This window comes from Mobula hypostoma, chromosome 2 (assembly GCF_963921235.1).
Source record: "Mobula hypostoma chromosome 2, sMobHyp1.1, whole genome shotgun sequence".
Classification (NCBI taxonomy): domain Eukaryota; kingdom Metazoa; phylum Chordata; class Chondrichthyes; order Myliobatiformes; family Myliobatidae; genus Mobula; species Mobula hypostoma.
In genome coordinates, this window is record NC_086098.1 from 74,124,802 (window position 1) to 74,151,459 (window position 26,658).

The 26,658-nt window shown below is 44.7% G+C and overlaps 1 protein-coding gene across 4 annotated transcripts in view; it reads left to right on the forward strand.

Annotated features, from left to right (window-relative positions):
- myom2b (myomesin 2b) overlaps positions 1-26,658 on the forward strand; it is a 215,749-nt gene that overhangs the window by 65,046 nt on the left and 124,045 nt on the right. For 3 of the 4 annotated variants that reach the window (XM_063038763.1, XM_063038783.1, XM_063038790.1), the window contains exons 1-2: positions 4,410-4,549; positions 16,393-16,536. In XM_063038763.1, the coding sequence (XP_062894833.1) occupies positions 16,418-16,536 (119 nt within the window). In that variant the 5' untranslated portion in view covers positions 4,410-4,549; positions 16,393-16,417. Of the gene's footprint in view, positions 1-4,409; positions 4,550-16,392; positions 16,537-26,658 lie in introns of those variants that run through there. The other variant, XM_063038773.1, reaches the window with a different exon arrangement.

A 26,658-nucleotide genomic window follows, 5' to 3' on the forward strand; every position in this document is an offset into this window, starting at 1 on the left:
GAACCCCCCTACTCTTTGTGATTTTTATAAATGACCTCGATGAAGAAGTGGAGGGAAGGGTTAGTAAATTTGCTGATGACACAAAGGATGGAGGTGTTGTGGATAGTGTGGAGGGCTGTCAGAGGTTACAGCGGGACATTAGTAGGATGCAAAACTGGGCTGAGGAGTGGGAGATGAAGTTCAACCCAGATAAATATGAGGTGGTTAATTTTGGTAGGTCAAATATGATGGCAGAATATAGCATTAATGATAAGACTCTTGCCAGTGTGGAGGATCAGAGGGATCTGGGATTCTGAGTCCATAGGACACTCAAAGCTGCTGTGCAGGTTGACTCTGTAGTTAAAAAAGCATACAGTGCATGGGCCTTCATCAATCGTGGGACTGATTTTAGGAGCTGAGGGGTAATGTTGCAGCTATATAGGACTCTGGTCAGACCCCACTTGGAGTACTGGGCTCAGTTCTGGTCACCTCACAATGAGGAAGGACATGGAAACCACAGAAAGGGAGCAGAGGAGATTTACAAGGATGTGGCCTGGATTGGGGAGCATGGCTTATGAGAATAGGTTGAGTGAACTCGGCCTTTTTTCCTCGGAGTGATGGAGTATGAAAGGTGACCTGATAGAGGTGTATAAAATGATGAGAGGAATTGATTATGTGGATAGTCAGAGGCTTTTTCCCAGGGCTGAAATGGCTAGCACGAGAGGACACAATTTTAAGGTGCTTGGAAGTAGGTACAGAGGAGATGTCAGGGGTAAGTTTTTTACGCAGAGAGTGGTGAGTGTGTGGAATGGGCTGCCAGCGATGGTAGTGGAGGCAGATACGATAGGGTATTTTAAGAGACTCCCGGACAGGTACATGGAGCTCAGAAAAATAGAGGGCTAAGGGTAACCCTAGGTAATTTCTAAGGTAAGGACATGTTTGGCACAGCATTGTGGGCCAAAGAGCCTGTATTGTGCTGCAGGTTTTCTATGTTTCTATGTTTTTCTATGTTTCTATGAACGTTTCATTCTGCTTTTAACCCCTGTACTACCTCAAAGCATCGATGTGTTGAAATGATCTGTATAGAAGACATGCATAGTTTTTCACTGTACCTCAGTACATATTGGCAATAATATATTAATTTACCACTCATATTTACCAATTCAATTCAGTATTTTTATCTCCACTGTTACTGCCCGATCTCCTGTGAATTTCCCGTTTCATTTTAATCTGTGAAATTTATCCCAATCCATTAAAAGAAACAGGGGAGGAAAGTACAGAGGCTCTGACTTTCAGGCCTGCACAGGTAGGCACCTCCCAGTCTCCATCCAGCTAACAGGAATCACCAGCCACTCTTTTCCGACTCATCACCTGCAGCCTATTTAAACTCAGTTCTCATCCACAGTTCTTTTTCACTCATTCACAGTCCTTTCTATACTTGCTCAACCAGGTGCTGCTACCCCTCAGTTGCATTGTTTCCCTGTCATGTTAAGTATCTGTTCTCTCTTGTTTTGTGGCCACTCGTGGCTTGATATTTTGCAGTTTGTTATTAAAGTCATCACTCAAAGGTATATTATCTCCATTGCTCTGCGTCTGTGTCAAACCTTCTCTCCATTTCCTGATACTGATTACAGTTTGCCAGTGTTTCCTGACAGAGTGGTGCCAGATGGCTGGGGTCTACCAACAACATAACATTGCATCAATGTGTTCTGCGAAGACCATGTATGACTGACATTGAATATTTTGATGAAGTGACTAGAAGAGTTGATGGGGTAGTTCTAGACAGGCTGATCAGAAACGTGAGGATCCGTGGAATCTAAGGATTGGGTTTTAAAGCAAAGCATAGAACTGTTGAAATAATATCAAAATGTCTTTCCAATATTTTTCCAAAAGAGGACAGGAGACCCACCCTATTACGGCAATCTTTGGATTGCCAATGGTAGAACATAGATCTTTATCTTCTTTTGTTACTTTAATGGCGAGAAGATCTATTTTGTTGAACTGGAAGGAAATTAATCCTCCAACTACATTCCAATGGTTTTCTCAAACCATATTAAGTTTAAATTTAGAAAAAATTAGAAGTGATATTTTTGACCCTTTGGTTAAATTTGAAGATACCTGGAAACCTTTTATGCAACATTTTCATATGATGTAATCTGACCTTTCTGAATCTTTTTTCTAAAATTATATGATGAGAGGAGTGGAGTTAGCGACATTATGGATCTTGTCTGATATAAGTTGTTGGTCTAGCCCTGTTTTGCCTTTTTTGGGGTTTTTTTTTCTCTTTTTCTTTTGGGGTTTCTTTTGGTTTACATATTTTTTTTCTTTTTATTTCTTTGTTAATGTGTAATCTCATTATGAGTTTGGAAGTTTTTTATTTTTATGTCACTTAAAATTCATTTTATATATGCTGTTGAACATTTTTCCAATCCCTTTGTACCAACTTTGTTATTGAGTTTATAATTTTGAAAAATTAATAAAAAGATTTAAAAAGAAAAAAGAATCCAAGGATTAATAGCATGAAGGAAAGCGGAACGACTGACACGTGGTTTTGTGAGTGGAAGGCTGTGGGGCTCGGAGCTGGACCCCTTTTGCTTCCAGGGGTTTATGATAAGGGGCTAACCGGTTCAGACAGAGATGAGAAAGCAAATTTGCCTTCACTCAATACATGGCCTTTTGCCTTCTGGAATATACTACCTCACTACTTTTGCTCATATATATATATATATATAGGGAAGCTGTGGACTGTAAGGGGAAATTATTGGGTTGAAAAGGATGTCATTGAATTGGAGAGGGACTGGAGTCCTTACAGTCAGCGGCGGGTATCCGTTATCGCTGGCGCTGTAAAGCGACTACCCCAACTGCTACGATTCTAACTGCAGCTCGGGACAAGTTAGTTAACAGAGGCGCACGGAATGTTTGCTTTCATTAAAAGAGGCATCGTATATAGGGATAAAATCTCAATAACAACTACAAAATAACGTCCCGACTCCTATAAAATGGTTACAAAACTCGTTGATAATAAATTTTCAGTCGTGTGGGAGTGTGTGTAAAACTGGTAGCCAGCTTTGGAGGATGTGAATAGGGCAATGGAGTTTGGAAGAGATCTCGCTCAGGTGGCTGCGGTGTGGAGAAGGCCGAGGTGGCCAGTTTCAGACCTCCTCCTCCATTCCCCTCCACTAATGCCGTCTGACCGGCTTTGTTCCTACTGTTTTTGGTGGGCTGCGCCGGAATCCAGCACGTGCGGTCTCCAGTGTCTCCTTTTAGTCTCCACTCTCGGTTGCTTGGAACTGTTAACACCGCCTTCCCTCACCTCCCACCCCCATTCCAGTCCCATCATCCCCCACCGTCCCCGACGTCTTCTCCAGGTCCTTAAGGAAACTGGATAGTGTGTGTAAGACGAGCACGCCGCTTCTCACCAGTTTCCTTATTTAACAGCACCTCCGTCAGCAATATTTTCCCTCCATTTAAATTCCCTCCGGCATCCTAAAGAGGACTTTCGAAAGGATAAGTGCAGCAAAAAGAAAAGTTTCCCATTGTGTTGGGGGGGGGGGAATAAACTTAGTGTAAGCTTCAAAAGAGGCGATGTTGTGTTCGCGGCGCAAGAGGTGGCGGATCAAGGGTGCTGTGTGGGGGTATTTAAAGCGGAGGTTTGATAGGTTCTTGATTAGTAAGCGCGTCAAAGGTTACAGGGAGAAGGCAGGGAAATGTGGTTGTAATGGAAAATAAATCAGCCATGATAGAATGGTGGTGCAAACTCGATTGACGAATTGCCTAAATCTGCTGCTATGAGACGGTTCCCGAGAGCAACAGGCGTCCCTAGGCTATTTAAAAATGGTTAACAGTGACTTTTCCGCATGGGCTCTCGCACTTATATCGTTATGTTTATTAGCGGTGATTTTTTTAAACTTTATGTTAACTCCTGGTTGTCGGGTACTTTTTGGCTGATGTAAGAAACTAATTTTCATACCGGGGTATGTCTGCCCATGACAATAAACGTGAACTTGATAAAATAACCATAAACACACGAGATTGTGCAGAATCTCTAAACCCAGAGCAACACATGCAGGATGCTGGAGGGAACTCTGCAGATCAGGCAGCATCTATGGACGGGAATAAAGAGCCGTCCTTTTGGGCGGAGACCCTTCATTAAGTCCTTTTATCATTGAGAAAATAACTAGCTGGATGGCAGATTACTAAACACTACAAGCTGTTCTGAAGTAACAGGAAGGTGTCACCGGGTTAAATCATATCTCAAGCTCTCTGCAGACCTGAGAGAGGCTGGTTAATGTATAATCAACACCAGCCTGTCTACCTGCGGTATAAAATCCGACAGATGTACGGGACTACATTGCATTTAATCGCACATACGAATTAGATACAGTATTATACCAACGTAAGAGCGGCGATTCTATATATAACGGCGTGCCTGGCCATAAAAGGGTCTCTTGGGTGAGCAGGCACGCTTCACCCCAGGACTTATTTTGTTTTTTTACCAGCCAGAAGCCTGGTGGCTGCAGAAGCTAGACCCTCCTCTCCGTCTCCCAACGCTCGACTTTCCCACCGCTCGGTGAGTTTATTTCCTCCTTTTTGAATTGGACGAGGTGGTCGGTGAGGGCTGCAGACCACCCCAAACAGGTGATCAGAAGTCCGCCTGCTTCCCAAACTCGGGATGTATTGCGCTCCGAGTTACTTGTTCCCGCTGCTAATCGTGCTGTTTTACCGCGCCTGCTGAACCTATTGCTTGTTTAACCATTGCGTTACAAGTGTGCATAGACTACCTCGGAGACAAACGCGATGTTCCTATCTTGCGACATATTTGACTTTGATGTCGGCATCATGTAAGGAGTTTTCTCCGGGGATTTGACCAAGTGGCTTTTCCAAGTCTCCTTGGCATTCGGAGGGCGCTAAAAATACTCCCTGACGCTCTCCATCCCTTGCGCCGTGCCCATGAGAGGCGAACGGGGGTGGCTCCGATTCAGTGGTGGAACCCTGTCAATTCTAGAACGGGGGTGGAGGGGAATGGGGTCGCGACTTTGGCCGTGGCGGGGGCATGAACAGGTAACCGGGGGTCAGGACTCTTACTACCCACCCACTGAAACCCGCATTACCGCGACAATCCCGAGACACATTGCATTGGAACGGGGTCTGTACAAAGGCGACTCAAGGCTTGTCAAAAGGACAGTTAATGTTTTATGGCTGTGAGTATGTCTTCTACTCTGGTTCCCTCCTTTGCCGTTTATCCTCCCAGTTCATCAATGGCAAAGATGTTTTCTATTGTGAAAGAGTCTGAACCAGAGGGCAGCACTCACAACACGCTGGAGGAACTCAGCAGGTCGGGCAGCACCCGTGGAAACGATCAGTCGACGTTTCGGGCCGGAACCCTTCGTCAGGACTGTACAGAGAAGGGGCAGAGGCCCCATAAAGAAGGTGGGGGGGGGGAGGAGGGAAGGAGAAGGCTGGTAGGTTCCAGACTGATCGTTTCCACGGATGCTGCCCGACCCGCTGAGTTCCTCCAGCGTGTTGTGAGTGTTGCTTTGACCCCAGCATCTGCAGAGTATTTTGTGTAAACCAGTGGGCACAGCCTCAGAATTGGCCTTTAGAAAAGAGATGAGGAAGAATTTCTTTCGCCAGAGGGGGCTGAATCTGTGGAATTCGTTGCACAGACAGCCATGGAGGCCAAATCATGGGGTATTTTTAAGTCAGAAGTTGATCGTTTCTTGATTAGTCAGGGCGTCAAATGTTACGAGAAGAAGGCAGGAGAACGTGGTTGAAGGAGATAATAAATCAGCTATGATGAATGGCGGAACAGACGCAATAAGCCGAATAGCCTAATTCTGGTCCTATGTCTTATGGCCTTATGAACAGGGGGTCTCTGGGACATGCGACCTAAGAGGGAACACTCATCCATCAGCAGTATGTTGCTCCAGAGTAACGCTTGCTTTGTGCGGTCGTCTCTGGAATGGGGGGTTTGATGTTCCAGGCTTTCGTGTCACCTTGTTCCCACCTTGCCCTGGAACTGGCTGCCAAAAGCAAAGACACACCCTCCTCTCGGGGAGGAGTTCGACCTTCCTTGTAACTTCGTGCAACTCCTCCAACCTCTCGCTAGACAATGTACACCTCGGTTCTCCCCCATAGATGCTGTCTGAGCCGCTGAGTACTCTGCCACTCTGCGTTTATTTCGGATTCCCCGTCGCTGCGATATTTTCCTATGGGCCGTCTGTGTTATACAACTCCTGTGCTCTGAATTATTTATATTTTAATGGCAACATGAGTCTTTTGCACATTGGTTGTTTGGCAGTCTTTGTTATTTATAATTTTTCATAAATAGTATTATTTCTTTATTTTCCTGTGAATGCCTGCAAAAAAATGACTATCAGGATAGTAAAAGGTGACAAATACGTATTTTGATGATAAACTTACATTGACTTTGAAAGCAAACAGCCAGGAGATCCAAGCCTCTGCATTTCATTGTTGTGGGAAGATGGCCTGATGTGCATCAGAAATAGGAATGTGGGCCAAACAAGGACAAATGGGATTAGCTCAGATGGGAAAGCCATAACAATAGGAGCAGAATCAGGCCATTCAGCCCATCAAGTCTGCTCTGCTATTCCATCATGGCCGTTTTATCATCCCTTGCAATCACATTCTCCTGCCTTCTCGGGATAACATCTGACACTCTGACTAATCAAGAATCTAACAACCTCCTCTTTAAATATACCCAACAACTTGAACTCCACAGCCATCCATGGCAATAAATTCCAAAAATTCATCACTCTGTGGCTGAAGAAAATCCTCCTAATCTCTGTTCCAAAGGGATATCCCTCTATTCTGGCCCTAGACTCTCCCATTATAGGAAACATCATCTCCACATATACTCCACATAAATCTGCCATGATTTTCACTATTCAATAGGTTTCAATAAGATTCCCCCTCATTCTTCTGAACTCCAGCTGGTGTAGGCTCAAAACCATTAAACACACCTCATACATTAACCCTTGCATCCCCAGAATCGTTCTCTTGAACCTCCTCTGGACCCTCACTCCTCTTTTTGCAAAACTTGGTTAGCATGGATGAGTTGGGCTGAATGTTCTTGTGCTGTATCAAGCCAAATCAATGCCAATTACCCCATCTACACCAACTATTCATTTACACCAATTACCCAACTACCCATCCTCTCTGATTCAATATTCCCATCAACTTTCCCAAATTCCACCCCTCATTCACACACTGGAAACTATTTACAGTGGAGAATTAACCTTTCCAAGCTGCACAGAAACTTGGGGAATCTATGGGATAACAGCAAGAACATGTGAACTCTAAACATAGTGAATAAATTCTTCTCAAACTTCCAGCCAGGTTCAGGTATCAATTATAACCAATGTCTTGATGACAAACTCTGCCATCTTCATCAGGGATGATGCCTGGGCATGTCTCGTTCAATTGTATTTATAAACCTGTAGTCCATCCCTTCTGATAGGTTAGTCCTCATCCAGTCAGTTTTCCACTCTCCAACCTTGTTTACAATCAAATTCCTATTCTTATTTAGAGCAAGAACTTTGTCCTTGTTAAAACACAGACAGTATCTGAGATCAGGATCAAACTAGGATTTCTAGAGTTGTGAGGCACGTGTGGGGGTTCATGCTAAATGTTCACCATGAGGTTGGCCTGTGCTTCATCACATCCCATTTGACATGGCCTTACTTACCTATGGTGGTACCTGTGATGGGATCTGAATGGACTCCAGCGACTGGTTGCTGGGGTTGGCTGGAACCTAGAATGCTCTGTCCGAGGTGTTGGTGGGCAAACACTCCCACAGCAGGTCAGAAACTCATCGACCAGCTCTCGAGGCTTGGAAGGACAAAATGCAGGTGAATGTGATTCAGGCCTAAAGCATTGAGGTTGTCTGCCGAAGGGTCTGTTTCTGTGCCATGTGATTCTCTGGTCAGAGAGTGCAGAAGCAGAATCCTTGCATTTACCAGCAACCTGACATGCTTTTACACCCTGAACCCTTTCAAAGACCTCATTAATACAATTTAAAACATTTTTAGATTTACAGCAATGTAACAGGCCCTTCCAGGCCAATGAGCTTTTGCTGCCCAATTACATCTAAGTGTTGTGAGATCTGGACTTAGAGTCACACGGCATAGAGATCAGCCCTTTAATACAACTCGTCCAAGGCGCCCATAAAACTGGCGATGTTTTCTTGCATTCGGCTGATATCCCTCCCAACCTTTCCTTTCCATGGGCCTGTCCAATTGTCTTTTAAACATTGTAATTGTACCCAGCTCAACCACTTACTGTGGCAGCTTGTTCCATACAAACACCTCCCTCACTGTGGAAAAAGTTGTGCCTCAGGTCCCCTTTAAATATTTAACCTCTCACCCTGAACCTGTGCCCTCTAGGTTTAGACTCCCTTATACTGGTGGCAAAGACTGTGGCCATCTACTCATCTATGCCCCTTATGGTTTCATAAATATCTATGAGGTGATCACTCAGTCTCCTGTACTCTAGGGCAAACAGTCTCAGCCTGTCCAGTCTCTCTTTATAACTCAAACCCTCCAATCCCGGTGGCATCCTTGTGAATCTGTTCTGCACCCTTTCCAGCTTCAATCCTTCCTACTTTCCAGCTTCAATCCTTCCTACTAGAATGGTGACTAGAAATATACACACAACACTCCTAGTGTATTCTCAGCAATGACTTGTACAGCTGTAACGTGACATACCAACCCTTGTACTTAGTGCCCTGACCGCTGAAGGCCTGCATGCCAGTGCCTTCTTCACCACACTGTCTAATGTATCTCCACTTATTATGTACCTACCCCTAGGTGCTTATGTTTCCAGGGCCCCACCATTTACTCCGTAAGTCTTGTCCTGGCCAAAATGCAATACCTCACACTCGTCTGAGTTAAATTCCATCTGCCACTTCTTGGCTCACTTTCCCAGTTCATCCAGATCTTTTGTAACCTTAGATAACCGTCTTCACTGTCCATCCCATCACCAACTTTTGTGTCACTCACAAACCTGCTAATCATGTTAACAATGTTGTTATCCAAATTGTTAATATAGATGACAAACGACAGGCACTGATCACTGCAGCACACAATTGGTAACAAGTCCGATAAACAATTCTCCACTACCTTCCTCTGATTCCTTCCACCAAGAAAATTTTTCAATGTGTCGTACTTTCCAGTCTAGCCTGCCATACAGGACCTTGTAGAAGGCCTTGCTAAAGTCCATGCAGACTTCACTGCACCCTGCATTTGTCAGTACTCTTTATCAGCTAACGTAATTTGTGCCTACGTACCTGTAAGAAAGATATCAATAAGACTGCAAGAGTACAGAGAAAATTTACAAGGATGTTGCCGGGACTGGAGGACTTGAGTTATACGAGAAGATTGAATAGGTTAGGACATAATTCCCTGGAGTGTAGGAGAATGAGAAGAGATTTGACAAAGATATGCAAAATTATGAGGGATATAGATAGGGTAAATGTAAGCAGGCTTTTTTGCCGTTGAGTTTGGATGAAAGTAGAATTAGAGGCCATAGGTTAGGGGTCAAAGATGAAACATTTAAGGGGCACTTTGTCACTCAGGATGATTTGAGTATGGAAAAAGCTGCTAGCAGAAGTGATGGATGTGGGTTCACTTTAAGGGAAACTGTGGTATAGGTGCAGGTTGATGAGACTGGGCAGAACAACAGTTCAACTGGATGGGCTGAAGAGTTTTTTTGTGCTGTAGTACTCTATGACTATGATCTCTTAAAAATACTCAATCAAATTAATTCTCATTTGAGTGATATTCAGCATCCCACCCACAAGTAAGGAAAATGATTGATATGGTAGAATTTTGTGAATTTTTTTTTACCCTTTGATGCTAATAGTACTGGGGGAACACGCACTTCAAGAACTTCTTGAAGGATATGCACTGGAGACAAGGATTGTAGTTTTCATCGAAGTGAAGGAAATAAGTATATGTGCCCCTATTAGTTAGTATAAATGTTAATTCAAATACAATTTGTGTGTGACTGTGACTGGGTTCGGAAGCAATGACTAATTTAGATAATGGTCTGAAGCTAGGTTGAATAAATTGACTTGTTAAGTTAATTGGGAATAGGTGTGTATAGGGAAACTGTGTAGTGAACTGGTATACTGGGATAGCACTCTGAATGTTTGACCTTTGAGGTGGAATGTCTTTAGTGTAGTTCTGTTTCTGACCAATAATTGTGAGGATGGTGTTACCAATGAGAGGAGGGCCTGAGAGCTGGAAGGTTAATTACTGTGGGTCTTCCAAGAGGCTGTTCCAGGCTGCTGACTTCGACTGCTTTCTGGATGGTAGATAACTAGAGGTACAAGCTATCCCAGTGTGTGAAAGGTTTTGGAGCCGAGTGTGAGGCTTTAATCACATGAGGCTGTTTCTGAAACTCCTGACTTGCCTCTCCTAGGCAAGTTCCATTGGTCTTGAACAGTTGAGTACTGATATGTTGGATACCTCTATCAGCAGTGTGTTGTGAAAGTGTTGAGGGATATGGTGAACCCTCTTGGCCAAGTTGGAAACATTGAGGAAGGAATTGATGTAACCATAAGTATGAGGCTGATAGATTGGGAATGAAGGAAAAAGCAATAACTTTTTCAAAGGGCTGAAATGCCTAATACCAGAGGGCATGCATTTAAGAAGAGAGGGAGTAATTCAAAGGAGATGTGAGTGGTAATTTTTTTTACACAGAGTGGTGGGTGCTTGGAATGTGATGGCTGGGGTGATGGTAGAGTCAGATACATTGGAGACTTCTAAGAAATGTTTAGATAGGTACATGAATGTGAAGAAAATGGAAGGATATTGATGTTGTGTAGGCAGAAGAGTTTAGTTAACCATTTGATTACTAATTTAACTAGCTTGGAATAACTTTGTGGGCTGAAGGGTGTGTTCCTGTGTTGCAATGTTCTGTGTTCTCTGTTTGAAGTGTTAACAGGCTGTCCTTCCTGTGAATTTCATTCCATGAAGCTGGTGGGACAAGATGCTGTTTGTGTCCTCTCTGTACTGGGGTTTACTTTTTCCTCCCCTCCCCATAAATAACCTGGCCTTGTTTAGTTGTTTTCTCCCTAGTGGGGGGCAGCACAGACAATTCCCTTTGGCCTGTTGAGCATCTTCCACTGTTCCAGCTCCCTGCAAACTGAAATTCAGCTCTCTCTCTGCTCGTAGCTACAAGTCTACTTGGACTGCTTCAGTTTAAATATAGCAATTTTGAAACAAAGTTTCTCTTTGGAGAAGCTGCCATGATGCTGATGCATTCAGAATGTTTCTGCAGCCACTTGTTCGGCCCAATCACTGGTTGTTCTGTTTCCTCACCCCTCACCCCTGCATTGCCAATAAATATCTACCTGAACTGCTGAGGCTTTGATGTTCAGCTGCCTTGTATTGTTTAAAATCAGAATCGTGCAAGTCAGATGAAAAGACCAGATGCTGTAGATAATTCCTGAAGCCAGTGATGAAGACCTTGTGGAGATCACTTAGATTCCCATATAGTTATGTCATAGTCTTGAAGAATATTTGGGGTGATGAGAAATCCATGGAGGTTGCTGCAGATCGTTTATTATTGTCTCCTGTACTGTACTGGTGGCTCCTTTAAATTCCTGGGTGTCACTTTCTCATGGGACCTGTCCTGGACCCATCATATAAATATTATTGCAAAGAAAGCATGACAGCACCTCTACTTCCTCAGAAGTCTGTGGAGGTTTGGCATGGCATTGAAAACTTTGGGAAAATGTCTATGGATGTGTGGTGGAAATTGTGCTGATGGGTGGCATTGCACCTGATATGGTAACACCAATGCCTTTGAGTGGAAAATCCTACGAAAGGTAGTGGATTTGGCCCAATACATCAAGGGTAAAACCCTCCCAACTATTCAGCACATCTACATGAAACATTCCTGTAGAAAAACAGCATCCATTATCAAAGGTCTTCGCCACACAGCAAGGTTGAAGTATTCATGGTCAACCCTGACCAATGGAGGGCCTTGGCAACTAATGGTAGGAAGCTTTCAGACAGATCATTTCAAAACAGGAAATGTTTGTGTGTCTGGTGCAGTGCCTCTAGCCCCTCCTCTAACTGGGTGAGTCTCTTTTACATCTAACCACTTTGGCATAAGACACAGGAGCAGAATTAGGCTATACCTTCATGGCTGCTTTGCCTCTCAACCCCATTCTCTAGCCACTTTCCCATAACCTTTGAAACCCTGACTACTCAAGAACCAATCAATCTCTTCCTTAAATATACCCAATGACTTGGCTTCTACAGCTGTCTGTGACAATCAATTTCACAGATTCACCATACTATAGCTGAAGAAATTCCACCTAATCTGTTCTAAAGAAGCATCTTTCTGTCAAGGTTGTGCCCTCTGGTCTTTGACTCCCCCATTATAGGAAACATCCTCTCCATATCCCTTTAATATTGGACCAATTTCAATGAGATTCCCCCAAGCTCCTGATTCTTCTGAGCTCCAGTGAGTACAGGCCCAGATTCCTCAATGCTACTCAAACATGAACCTTTAATTCCTGGGATCATTCTTGTATCTCAGGGAGTCCACCCTTGTCCAGGCTCTGCATATCTCTGAGATAACAGGAATGTTCCTTACTCTGGTTCCCTGCTGTATTCACCACACCACCCACCAGTACATCAATGATGATGTTTCTTGTAATGGAAAAGTCTAGGAACAGGGGACACGTACTCAGAATAGAAGGATGTCCATTTAGAAGAAATATGGAGGAATTTCTGTAGCTCTAAAAGATGGTGAATCTGGAGAATTCATTGCCACAGACTGCTATGGTGACCAAGTCATTTATGTATATTTAAAGCTGAGGTTGATAATTGGTAAGTGTGTCAAATATTATGGGAGAAGACAGGAGAATGGGATTGAGAGGAAATGTAAATAATCCATGATGGAATGGTGGTGCAGACAAATGGCCTAATTCTGCTCATGATTTATGGACTTATGGAGGGCACCAGCGCTCCTTCCTGTGTCCTGAAACATTTTGTCAACTGCGCTGCCAATCTTACTTTCACCCAGACCATCTTGGCCCTTCACATTTGGGCGCAGCTACTTTTCCTGCAACCATCAAGTTGTGTTTAAGATGTCATTCGTCTCTGCTTGTTCACATCTCCCTCTACCTGCCTCTGGTTTTCCCCCCAACTCTCTCCCCCCCCCGCTCCGGGCTGGTAATGCCAGCCACTACTTGAGTCAGTTAACCCCTCAGGTTTCCACCCAACTCTCTCCCCCCCTGCCCTGGGCTGGTAATGCCAGCCACTACTTGAGTCAGTTAACCCCTCAGGTTTCCACCCAACTCTCTCCCCCCCTGCCCTGGGCTGGTAATGCCAGCCACTACTTGAGTCAGTTAACCCCTCAGGTTTCCACCCAACTTTCTCCCCCCTTGCCCCAGGCTGGTAATGCCAGCCACTACTTGAGTCAGTTAACCCCTCAGGTTTCCACCCAACTCTCTCCCCCCCTGCCCCGGGCTGGTAATGCCAGCCACTACTTGAGTCAGTTAACCCCTCAGGTTTCCCCCCAACTCTCTCCCCCCTGCCCCGGGCTGGTAATGCCAGCCACTACTTGAGTCAGTTAACCCCTCAGGTTTCCACCCAACTCTCTCCCCCCTGCCCCGGGCTGGTAATGCCAGCCACTACTTGAGTCAGTTAACCCCTCAGGTTTCCACCCAACTCTCTCCCCCCTGCCCCGGGCTGGTAATGCCAGCCACTACTTGAGTCAGTTAACCCCTCAGGTTTCCCCCCAACTCTCCCCCCCTGCCCCGGGCTGGTAATGCCAGCCACTACTTGAGTCAGTTAACCCTTCAGGTTTCCCCCCAACTCTCTTCCCCCCCCCCCCTGCCCCGGGCTGGTAATGCCAGCCACTACTTGAGTCAGTTAACCCCTCAGGTTTCCCCCCAACTCTCTCCCCCCCCTGCCCCGGGCTGGTAATGCCAGCCACTACTTGAGTCAGTTAACCCCTCAGGTTTCCCCCCAACAATTGAGCTTTCTCTTCTTTCTGACACTTGCCCCTCTCTCTGCAATGTGACGCTTGTTTCCTTTGTATTTCTTCCAGCTCAGAAAGATTATCAAAATGAAAACATAACTTTCTTTTTCTCAGATGGCATCTGATTTGCTGAATATTTCCCACAATTTCTATTTACATTTAAGCTTTAAACAATGTTGGAAAGCAGCACTTTGCACCCATGTCAACCAGAATAATTTGTACATAAATGAGGAATAATTATTGTTTAACTGATATAGATTTTTGTTGCAAATATTGCATTCAACAGCAGAGAATCTTGTGAATTTTGATTATAGATGCAGAAGTTTGAAAGAGTACAAAGAAACTTTTCAAAGATGATGCTGGAACTGGAGAACCTGGGTTATAAAGAAAGGTTAAATAGGTTAGACTTTATTCCTTGGAACATAGAAGATTGAGGAGATTTGATAGAAGTACAAAATTGAGTGATGTAGATGGGGTAAATGCAAGCAGGCTTTTTTCCACGGATGTCAGGTGGGACTTCAGCAGGGGGCCATGGATTAAGATGGATAGAAACTTTATTGCTTCCAAAGGAATTAGTGTCAAAGCAGCATTACAAGCTGCACAGATACAAATGTTAGAAGAGAAGTAAGAAAGGAAAAAAAATGTTACCTCTAACAGGAGGGGTCATCACTTCCCTGGCTATAAGTTGACTCATTATGGAGCCTAGTGGCCAAGGGTAAGAATGACCTCATATAGTGCTCTTTGGAGCAGTGCAGTTGTCTTGGTCTGTTAGTGAAGAGGTTCGTCTGTTCAGCCAAGGTGGCATGCAGAGGGTGAGAAACATTGTCCAGAATTGCCAGGATCCTTTGTTCTATCATAGCCTCCAGTGTGTCCAGTTAGACTCCTATAACAGAGCAAGCCTTTCTAATCAGTTAATTGAGCCTGTTGGTGTCACCCCATGTTGATGCCATTGCCCCAGCACACCAACACATAGAAGATTGTGCTGGTGACAACATGTGAAGGAGAGGCCTATATCCTCCGCAGGAAGTAGAGGGTGAAAGGTGAAAAGTTTAGGGGGAACATAAGGGAAAACATCTGCACTCAGCAGGTCATGAGAGTGTGGAAGTGGTGCATGCATGCTCAATTACAACATTTAAGAGAAGTTTAGATAGGTACATGGATGGTAGGGGTATGGAGGGCTACGGTCCGGGTGCAGGTCGATGGGAGTAGGCAATTTAAATGGTTTGGCACAATGGATGGGCTGAAGAGCTTGTTCCTTGTACTGTATTTTCAAGGACTCTAATATATGGATAACAGAGGAAAATGCAATCCTCAGATCTTTTGTTTTAAATTTATTGATTTTCTCATTATTTCTATATTTTCCCAGTGGAGAAGAGACAATAGACCATTATTAACGCTCTTCACAGCTTATCATAAGTGAAAAATGTACTTATTTATTGAGTGATGTAGCTTGGTATCAGACCCTTCCAGCCCAATGAGCCCATGCCACCTGTGTGACCAATTAATCTGCTAAACTTCAAAGTTCAAGTTCAAAATAAATTTATCAAACCACATGTCACTATATACAACCCTGAAATCAATTTTCTTAGTCAGTCACAGTAAATACAAAGGAAAAGTGTACATCTTTGAAATATGTGAGGAAGTTGGAACACCTGGAGAAGAAACACATTCACGAGATGTCCTACATCAATATTACAAACTTAATATTTCACTTCATGTTGCTTTATCTAGCTCGTTTATTTTTACAGCTCTATTTTTCTGGTGTACTTTCACACTCCTTTTTCTCATGTTTCATTTCACAAATTGCCACTGAAATTCTTCAATTCTTTTTCAGCAATTAACCTTTACCTCTTCCTTCTCTCACCTCCAAGTTTCTTACTTCATTCCTTCCCCTCACATATCGCCAGCCAGCTTGTCATCGTCCTCCCCCACCACCTTCTGTCCTTTTCCTTTCCAATCCTGATGAGGTCTTTAGATCGAATGTTGAGGGTGTTCTGGGTCACAGAAAATCCTGGAGTATGTTTTAAATTGCCCTCAAGGAATTTGCTGTTTTGGGTTCCTGTCGAAATTCTTCTGACTCGGAGGAAACTTTGCAGGAGATTGGGGTTGAGGGGGATAATAAATCATCCATCATAGAATGGCGGAGCAGACTCAATGAACTGAATGGCACGATTCTGCTCCTATGTTGTATGGCCGCATGGTCTCAACTGCAGTTGGCACTGTGTGTTTAAGCGATTAACTGCCAAAGTACAATGGCTTGTTTCAATAAATGTTAACAGCATGGAACAAATGTTGAAAGATGAATAAAATATCCAGTATGTGTACCAGAATTTTCTATTTCAATGTTTTCAATATCTTAATTGCAGTAATTTAATTTTATTCCCTTTGTAGAATTAATTAAAGACACCTGATCACCATGGCAACAACGATCTTGCCTTTTTACCAGAAGAGGCATAAACATTATGGCTATGACTACCGCAGCACTGACAGAAGCCTCATCAAGCGGTACACCAGCAAAAGCAGCTCAACTAAAAGGTGAGGGAGCAGAAAGCCATTCCCCTCACGAATGGGATAGCGAAGGGGAGGGAGCAGGGTGCCATTCCCCTCTGGGATGGGATAGCGAAGGAGAGGGAGAAGGGTGCCATTCCCCTCTGGGATGGGATAGCGAAGGAGAAGGGTGCCATTCTCTTCTGGGATGTGTCAGTGAAGGTGAGGGAGAAGGGTGCCATTCCCCTCTGGAATGGGACAGCGAAGGAGAGGGAGAAAGGTGCCATTCCCCTCTGGGATGGGACAGTGAAGGTGAGGGTGTAGTGTGCCATTTCCCTCTGGGATGGGACAGTGAAGGTGAGGGTGTAGTGTGCCATTCCCCTCTGGGATGGGACAGTGAAGGTGAGGGTGTAGTGTGCCATTTCCCTCTGGGATGGGACAGTGAAGTTGAGCGAGCAGTGTGCCATTCCTCTGGGATGTGTCAGTGAAGGTGAGGGAGCAGTGTGCCATTCCCCTCTGGGATGTGTCAGTGAAGGAGAGGGAGAAAGGTGCCATTCCCCTCTGGGATGGGGCAGTGAAGGTGAGCGAGCAGTGTGCCATTCCTCTGGGATGCCTCAGTGAAGGTGAGGGAGCAGTGTGCCATTCCCCTCTGGGATGTGTCAGTGAAGGAGAGGGAGAAAGGTGCCATTCCCCTCTGGGATGGGGCAGTGAAGGTGAGTGAGCAGTGTGCCATTCCTCTGGGATGCCTCAGTGAAGGTGAGGGAGCAGTGTGCCATTCCCCTCTGGGATGTGTCAGTGAAGGAGAGGGAGAAAGGTGCCATTCCCCTCTGGGATGGGGCAGTGAAGGTGAGCGAGCAGTGTGCCATTCCTCTGGGATGTGTCAGTGAAGGTGAGGGTGTAGTGTGCCATTCCCCGCTGGGATGTGTCAGTGAAGGTGAGGGAGAAGGGTGCCATTCCCCTCTGGAATGGGACAGCGAAGGAGAGGGAGAAAGGTGCCATTCCCCTCTGGGATGTGTCAGTGAAGGTGAGGGAGCAGTGTGCCATTCCCCTCTGGGATGTGTCAGTGAAGGAGAGGGAGAAAGGTGCCATTCCCCTCTGGGATGGGGCAGTGAAGGTGAGCGAGCAGTGTGCCATTCCTCTGGGATGCCTCAGTGAAGGTGAGGGAGCAGTGTGCCATTCCCCTCTGGGATGTGTCAGTGAAGGAGAGGGAGAAAGGTGCCATTCCCCTCTGGGATGGGGCAGTGAAGGTGAGTGAGCAGTGTGCCATTCCTCTGGGATGCCTCAGTGAAGGTGAGGGAGCAGTGTGCCATTCCCCTCTGGGATGTGTCAGTGAAGGAGAGGGAGAAAGGTGCCATTCCCCTCTGGGATGGGGCAGTGAAGGTGAGCGAGCAGTGTGCCATTCCTCTGGGATGTGTCAGTGAAGGTGAGGGTGTAGTGTGCCATTCCCCGCTGGGATGTGTCAGTGAAGGTGAGGGAGAAGGGTGCCATTCCCCTCTGGAATGGGACAGCGAAGGAGAGGGAGAAAGGTGCCATTCCCCTCTGGGATGGGACAGTGAAGGTGAGGGTGTAGTGTGCCATTTCCCTCTGGGATGGGACAGTGAAGGTGAGGGTGTAGTGTGCCATTCCCCTCTGGGATGGGACAGTGAAGGTGAGGGTGTAGTGTGCCATTTCCCTCTGGGATGGGACAGTGAAGTTGAGCGAGCAGTGTGCCATTCCTCTGGGATGTGTCAGTGAAGGTGAGGGAGCAGTGTGCCATTCCCCTCTGGGATGTGTCAGTGAAGGAGAGGGAGAAAGGTGCCATTCCCCTCTGGGATGGGGCAGTGAAGGTGAGCGAGCAGTGTGCCATTCCTCTGGGATGCCTCAGTGAAGGTGAGGGAGCAGTGTGCCATTCCCCTCTGGGATGTGTCAGTGAAGGAGAGGGAGAAAGGTGCCATTCCCCTCTGGGATGGGGCAGTGAAGGTGAGCGAGCAGTGTGCCATTCCTCTGGGATGTGTCAGTGAAGGTGAGGGTGTAGTGTGCCATTCCCCTCTGGGATGTGTCAGTGAAGGAGAGGGAGAAAGGTGCCATTCCCCTCTGGGATGGGGCAGTGAAGTTGAGCGAGCAGTGTGCCATTCCTCTGGGATGTGTCAGTGAAGGTGAGGGTGTAGTGTGCCATTCCCTCTTGGATATTGTGGTGAAGTCAAGGGAACAGAATGCTGTTCCCTTCAGGATGTTGCAGTAATGCAAAATATCCCAGCTGGTTTCAGAGCAGTTAATCTGACCAAGTTTTTGTCTGCATGTAATTCATTCAACAGCAGACCTTTCAGCTCATGAAGTCTGTGCTGAACCTTCATCTAAGTTAAAGAGTTCCTTCTCCCTGCACACGATCCATATCCATCTAACAGCCTCCTAAGGCTCTATCGTGTCTGATTCAATTACCCTTAACAGCAAGTTCTAGGCATCCACAACTCGTAGTTTTTAAATACACGTTGTCTACTATTAGATACTTCGAATTTGGGAAAAGATATTGCCTATCTACTCTACACATCTTACAATCATTTGAACTTCTAACAGGACTCTCTAATTTTATAATATTAAATTCTGAATTTTTCATGCCTGGTATTTCCTTTATTGCAGTAACATCCTTTTCTTTTGATTGTGGAGTTTTGGGATTTTAGTTTTCCAGTAACTTGTTTGCTTGCATTTGGTTTTTCTGCATTCTCCAATATTTCTAGTGAAGAAAAACAGTTGAGAAATTTGATTTAACAGCACAATATTGTCATTACCAAGAAATGCATTAATTTATTTCCAGGCTTAAGCTTGTTAGTCGTTAAGGGTTGCTGTCTGATTGAAATGTTTGAAGTGCCTATATAGGTGTAATTGTGTGTGTACAGTTTCAGTCTATGCAAGGCAGGTGAATTCCTATGGGCATTCCTAGAACTGTGATTGTCACCAATACCAATGTGGGACAGATAGTTGCGCACTGGACTTCCAAGATGTTCCCTAATTTACAGATATTCCAAATAAAGAATAAAAACAAGAATTGGGTGTGGGTATATTAGAAAGAAGGAATTACAGATACATCTCCCAATTGGTAGAATCTTGTCTGTGGGATGTGAGTTTTTTGTCTTGCACTATACTGCTGGCACAACAACAAATTTCACAACATGTATCAGGATAATAAACCTGATTTGGGATTTGAACAATAGAATCTGTATCGCATCCCAACTTCCAGACTGCTCAAGGGTATGCGCTATCTGAACAGTGTCAATAGGGTCAGAAATTATGAAAACACAACAAAGGCTGAGGGGGTGACCTTGTAGAGGCTTATAGAATCATGAGAGGCATAAATAAGAAGGGTGGTTTCAGCCTTTACCCCCTGGGTAAGAGGATCCAAGCTGGAGGGTACAGGTTTGAAGTGAGATGAGAAGGATTTAAAAGTGACCTGATGGGAACTTCAGAGGGTAGTCAGTATGTGGACCTAGCTGCCAGAAGAAGTGGTGGAGACGGGTATAATTCTGACATCAAAAAGACTTTTCAACAGGCAAATGAATGGCAAAGTTTTTGAAAGCGACAAGACTGCAGATGATTGAAACTGAATCAACACATCTCTGCTGGAGGAACTCAATGGGCTGAGCAGCATGGGTGGGAGGTGGTTAGAGAAGGAATTTTTAATGTTTCAAGTTGAAACCTAGCCTGATGTGAGGGTTTTGACTGGGGGGGCGGGGGGTGGAATTAACAATTCCTTTCTTCCCACAGATGCTTCTTGATCTGCTGAGTTCCTCCACTGGGTTGTGTGCTCTTAGTATTTGGAGGGATACAGGCAAATGAGGTCAGCTTAAGTAGGCAAGTTGGGCGGAAGAGCCTGTTTTCTGCAGTATGACGCTGCTCTAAATAAGCTGGGGGGGTGGGTGTGGGGGAATGGGTCAAGTCCCCAAGTTGATCAGTATTTTCCAATGTGGACAGTTGGGTAGAGAGTTTTGGTTTATGTGAAACAATTTGAGACATACAAGGACAGAAACAATGAGATGCTGATGGTCATTCCTGATGTTCAATGTCAACAGTTATGGGCCCCTAATCTCAGAAAGGATGTATTGTCATTGGAGGGAGTCTAAAGGACGTTCACAGGGATGAAAGGGTTAACATTTGAGAAGCACTTGGCAGCTTTGAGCCTGTACTGACTGGAATTTGAAAGAATGCATGCGGTTCTCATTGAAACCAACCAGATGTTGAAAGGACTAGATAAGGTGGATGTGGAGAGGATGTTTCCTCTGGTGGGAGTATCCAGAACTAGAGGCACAGCCTCAAAATTGAGGGGTGACCTTTTAGAACAGAAGTAAGAATTTTTTTAGCTAAAGGGGGGTGAATCTATGGAATGCTCTGCCACAGACTGCGGTGGAAGTTGATAGATTCCTGATTGTTGGGGCATCAAGTGAGATGGTGAGAGGGCAGGTGCATGGGATTGAGTAGGATCTGAGATCGGCCATGATGAAATGGGGAGTGGACTCGATGAGCTGAATGGCCTAATTCTGCCCCCATGTCTAATGGTCTGTGATCTTAATCCGAGACCTGTGGAGTGACAATTGCAGAAGAGGTGTCAGTGTGTGGACTGGCCCTTCTGAAGTGCCTTCTCCAGTTGTGCATGCCCGACCTTGAAGGATGTACTGGGCAAGAACATAAATAACCTCGAATGATACTGGGGTTAAATCATGAGAACGTTGCAGAGATCAATGTTGCCACCTAAAAGATTCAAAGGGGGAAAGAATTAAAATGTAAGACTACTTAAATATTTGTGGTGGGGAGGAAGGTAGTGATAAAAGAAATGTTTGTGTTAGTGCAGAACAGATTTTTGTTGCAGGAGAGTGTTCAGGGGTGAGATGAACATATTTCCTAAAGAATAACACAGAGCAACTCAAGACCGACTTATTTCCTGAATGTCTGATAGTTAATTGAAACACTTGGAACTGAAATTTAGAAAGTGGTTGAGACTGGAGCATTAACAACATTGGACGGGTGCATGGATAGGAAAGGTTTAGAGGGATATGGGCCTAATGCTAGCCAATGGGACTAGCTTAGATGCAAGCCTTTGGGATGGACTGGTTGGACCAAATGGCCTATTTTCATCTTGTCTGACCTTGTAGCGACTCTACTCCATGTCTTCTGTCCAAGCACCTCTGTTGTCTTCCTCATCTATCCATCAGTGTACAAATGTTTGTAATTTACTTTTTCTTTTTTAATAACTCCTTCCTGGGCTATCTCTTGCAGGACAGGCACGCACATCACCACTCAGGTTGGTAGGTCCCTTAAGATTCTTAGTGCCTGTGCCTGTGCCTGAGAGATAGCTGCCTCATGCAGGGTGCTTTACCTTCACTGTTCCATTCATGTCTTTGAAGTACCATGGAGGCTTCAGCTGCCATTAATGGTGCAATGGGAAAGTGCTGACTTCTGTGGGATCAGTTGCCCCAAAGGAGTGCGTTGATGCATCTTGTAAGGGTGAAGAGGTAACTCACCCCACACTGGTGGGAAGGAGGTGGGGAGGGTGGTAGTGTGGGTGGGCACAACTACAGGATCTGCTCAGTCCCACATACAGTGCATCTTCATGGCTGTCAACAAACAGCATACTGAAGTAAAATGCCACTGAAAATAAACTCCACTTCAAAATGAAAAGTTCAGCATCACTGGCACATGGTGTTAGAAGCAAAATTCACAAGAAGAGAAGTAACTGTTCCTGAACCTGGTGGTGTGGGACTTTAGGCTTTTGTACCTCTTGCCTAATGGGAGCTGAGGAAAGAGAGCATGACCTGGACGGTGAGCATCTTTGGATGTTGCCTCCTTGAGGCAGTGTCTCACACACATATTACTGATGAATGGGATGTCCTTATGAGGAACTGGACAGTTCACTACTCACAGCTTCTAACATTTTTGTACATTTGAATTATTGTACCAGACCAGGATGCACCATGTCAGGATACATTGCAGTGGGAATATGTGTGAGATGTTCCCCTACACTCGCTGATGTACCTGAGATGTTGCTGCAATGTCTTTGCGGAATAGATTGAGTGCCAGTGACAGCCGGTTGAGTCACGGCCTCATAGCTGTAGAGATCCCAGTTTGATCTTGACTTTTTTCTGTCGGCATGTTCTTCCTGTGACCTCAGAACTTCACCCAAATGCTCCTGTTCCCTTGCACATTCCAACAACATGCAAGTTGGGTTAATTGGCTGCTGTAAACTGTCAAAGAGCACTACAGCACAGAAAAACAGGCCTTGTGGCCCACCTAGTCTGTGCCGAGCCATTAATCTGCCTTGTCACATCAACCTGCACCTAGATCATAGTCCTTCATAGTCCTCCATACCCTGCCCATCCATGTACCTATCCAAATTTCTCTTAAATGTTGAAATCAACCCTGCATCCACCACTTGCACTGGCAGCTCATTCCATATTCTTTCCACCCATTGAGTGAAGAAGTTCACCTTCAAGTTCCACTTAAACTTTTCACCTTTCACCCTTAACCCATGACCTCTAGTTGTAGGCTCATCCAAACTCTTGGGGGGGAGGAGGGGAAGAAATCTTGTTTCGTTTACCCTATCTACTCCCCTCATAATGTTGTATAACTATATCAAATCTCCTCTCAACTTCTATATGCTGGGGAATAAAGTCTAACCTATTTAATCTTTCCCTATAGCTCAGGTCCTCCAAGTCCTGGCAACATCCTTGTAAATTATATCGATTTTTCTCTTTCAATCTTATTTACATCTTTCCTGTAGATAGGTGACCGACACTGCACACAATACTTTAAATTAGGCCTTAATGTCTTGTGCATAACGTTCCATCTCCTGTACACATACAATGATTTATGAAGGCCAATCTCCCAAAAGCTTTCTTTATGACCATGTCTGTGATGCTTCTTTTAAGGAATTATGGATTTGTATTCCTAAATCCCTCTGTTCTACTGCATTCAGTGTTCTATAGCTCAATGTACAAGACCTACTCTGGTTGGGTGTCTTGAAGTGCAACAGCTCTCACTTGTCTGCATTAAATTTCATGTAATATTTTTCAGCCCATTTTCCCAACTGATGGAGAACTGAAGCTCTCCCTACTGCATCGTTTCCTTAGCCACATGTTAAAGTGTATGATCTTCCTGTTTTCTGCCTCACCAGCACATGGTACGGGTAGCAATCGTGATATCACAACCCGAGAGTTCCTATCCTTTAACTTAGCAGCTGATTCCCTGAACTAACTTTGCAGGACCTCATCACCCATCCTACCCATGTCATTGGTACCAATGTGGATCACAACCTCTGGCTACTCACCCTCCCACTAAAGAATGCTGTGTACTCTGAGACCTCCCTGATCCTGGCACCTAAGAGGCAACAAACCATCCAGAAATCTCCCTCATCCACAGGGACTACTTTCTGTTTCCCAGTCAGTGAATCCCCTATCTCTACAGCTCATCTCTTCTCCCCACTTCTCTTCTGAGCCAGAGCCAGTGTCAGATACCTGCTCGCTGTGACTTCTCCCTAGCATAAACTGTACTGACTGCCCCCCCCACTTGCTTCTTTTAAACTCCCTAATACTGTTCCCAGCATGTTGATTGGGGGGGGGGTGGAATAAAATGGGATTAAAACAGGGCAAGTGAGAATGGATGTTGATAGTCAGCACTCCCTTGATGGGCTGAAGGGCTTATTACCTTGCTCTGACTCTCCAGTAGTCATCAGGCAACCCAAAAACACAACACACACTTGTAGAGTTTCACTGTGCTCTGATGCTGTGTATGTGATCATAATGTAGAAACAGAATTAGGCCATTTGGCCCATTATGCCTGTACCACTATTCCATCTTGGCTTTTTTCTCTCAATTCCATTCTCCTGCCTTCTCCATGTAACCCTTAATCCCTTTTCCAATGAAATCCCTATTAATTATTGCTTCTGCAGCCTGCTGAGGCAATGAATTCCAAGTCGGCGGCAGATTTCCTGCTTCAGTGGCACTGTCTGCAGATGGTTACCTTTAGGCAGTGGTTCATGATCTGACAAGGTGTTCAAAGCAGATTGCCATGAGGAAGTGGTGCTGTGGGCTCTGACAAGGTAATCCCGCCTATGAGGTATCAGATGTTTTTGGCTACAGGCTACCACTGTCCTGTATCTCTGCTGTGGTTGCTGCTGGAATTACTCAAGGCCTTCCAGCTGACCCTTGCACCCAGGTTCAACTGAAGCTTCTGTGAAATCTTGCATTCCACAGCCTTCCAATTCCTCAGCACGTCACATGGATCCATTTACATAAATCAAAAAACAAATCCAAGCATCCTTCTAATTTGTACAATCCTCTACAAATTTGCAAATAATTCGAGCTTTATTTGAGAAAAACATTGACTGCTTTGTCTCCCTTGACTGAATGATGACCAGTTTTGAACATAATAGTAAAAGTGTGAATTGGACGAACATCTGATGTGGGAATATTGATAACAATTACATTATTTACACTTGGAGTCAACATTGCACAGCAAAGGAACAGGCCCACCAGCCCTACAGGACCATGCCTAACATCATGTTTCCATCTATACCAATCCCTTTTACCTACACTTGTTCTGTGGGCGCCTGTGCCTCAGTGAATCAAGTGCCAAAGTTGTGTTGGATCAGCTCTGCACTCATTGGTTTCGCTATAAATCTGTTATCGATCCGCCATCAAGGGCTCCCACCATCCAGGCCATGCTGTCTTCTCATTGAGAAGGAGGTACAGGAGCCTTGGGTCCCACACCACCGCTTTCAGGAATGGTTATTTCCCCACAACCATCGGGCTCTCGAGGCAGTCTGGATATCTTCAGTCACCTCCACACTGAACTGAGTCCACAACCTATGGACTCTATAACTCATGTTCTCAGTATTATTTATTTACTATTCATTATTGTTATTGATCTTTTTTGTTTGCAGAGTTTGTCTTCATTTGTAAGTCAGTTGTTTGTCAGTGTTTGTGTGCAGCTTTTCATTGATCCTATTGTATAACTTTACTGTGAAGGCCCATGAGAAAATGAATCTTGGGGTAGTATGTGGTGATATGCATACTTTGATAAATTTAGTTTGAAATTAAATATGAAGTCAGCCTTTAATGTTTTGTGTGCAAAGCTTTAAGAGGAATCAAGTGTAAGAGGTCCTATAATCTCAAATTGCAGGATTCCACTGAGCAGCTACACAATGGAACCACAATGGGCTGAAAAAATGGCAGATGGAATTGATGCAGACAAGTGTGAGGTGTTGCACTTTAGGAGGACAAGTCATTGTAGGACTTGCACGATGAGTGGTAGGCCACTGAGAAGTGTGGTAGATCATAGGAATCTGGGAATAAAGATCCATAATTCCCTGAAAGTGGTGTCATGGTGAGATAAGGTTGTTTAGCATATTGGCCTTCATAAAACAAAGTATTCAGTATCAGAGCTGGGATGATATGTTGAAGTTGTATGAGATGTTGCTGATGCCGAATTTGGAGTATTGTGTGCAGTTTTGGTCACCTACCTATAGGAACGATATCAATAAGGTTGAAAGTGTGCAGAGAAACTTGACAAGGAAGTTGTCAGGACTTGAGTAATAGGGGAAGGTTGAATGAGTTAGGAATTTAATCCTTAGTGTGTCGGAGAATGAGGGGAAATGTGATGGAGTATACAAAATTGAGGGGTATAGTTAGGGCAAATGTAAGAAGGCTTTTTCAGCTGAGGTTGGTTGAGACCAGAGCTAGAGGTCATGGGTTAAGGGTGAAAAGTAGAATGTTTAAGCAGAACATGAGATCTGCTTCACTTAGGTGATGAGAGTATTGAATAATTTGCCAGTGGATGTGGGTTCAATTTCAATATTTGAGAAGTTTAGATAGTGTTACGTACCCCGTAACTGGGTTGCCAAACCAGCAGAAATGGATCACTCAATTGGAGTCTGGATTACTAGAACTAAGAAAGTTTTATTAAAGAAACAAGCAACACAGTAATCGAAAGGATAATAAATGCAACAGTTCAGCAATGATAAACACACATGTGCACAGAATTAAGATAACAGCATCAATCAAGCTCTATCGTTGTCTAGGGGTAAATGACCAAATTTCAAAGTGACACAAAAGTTCAGTCCAATTTAGTTCCGTTTGCAGTAATTGTTGCCATGGCGATGGACAATGTGGGGGGAGGGAGAGAGAGAACGGGAACGACTGATCATTC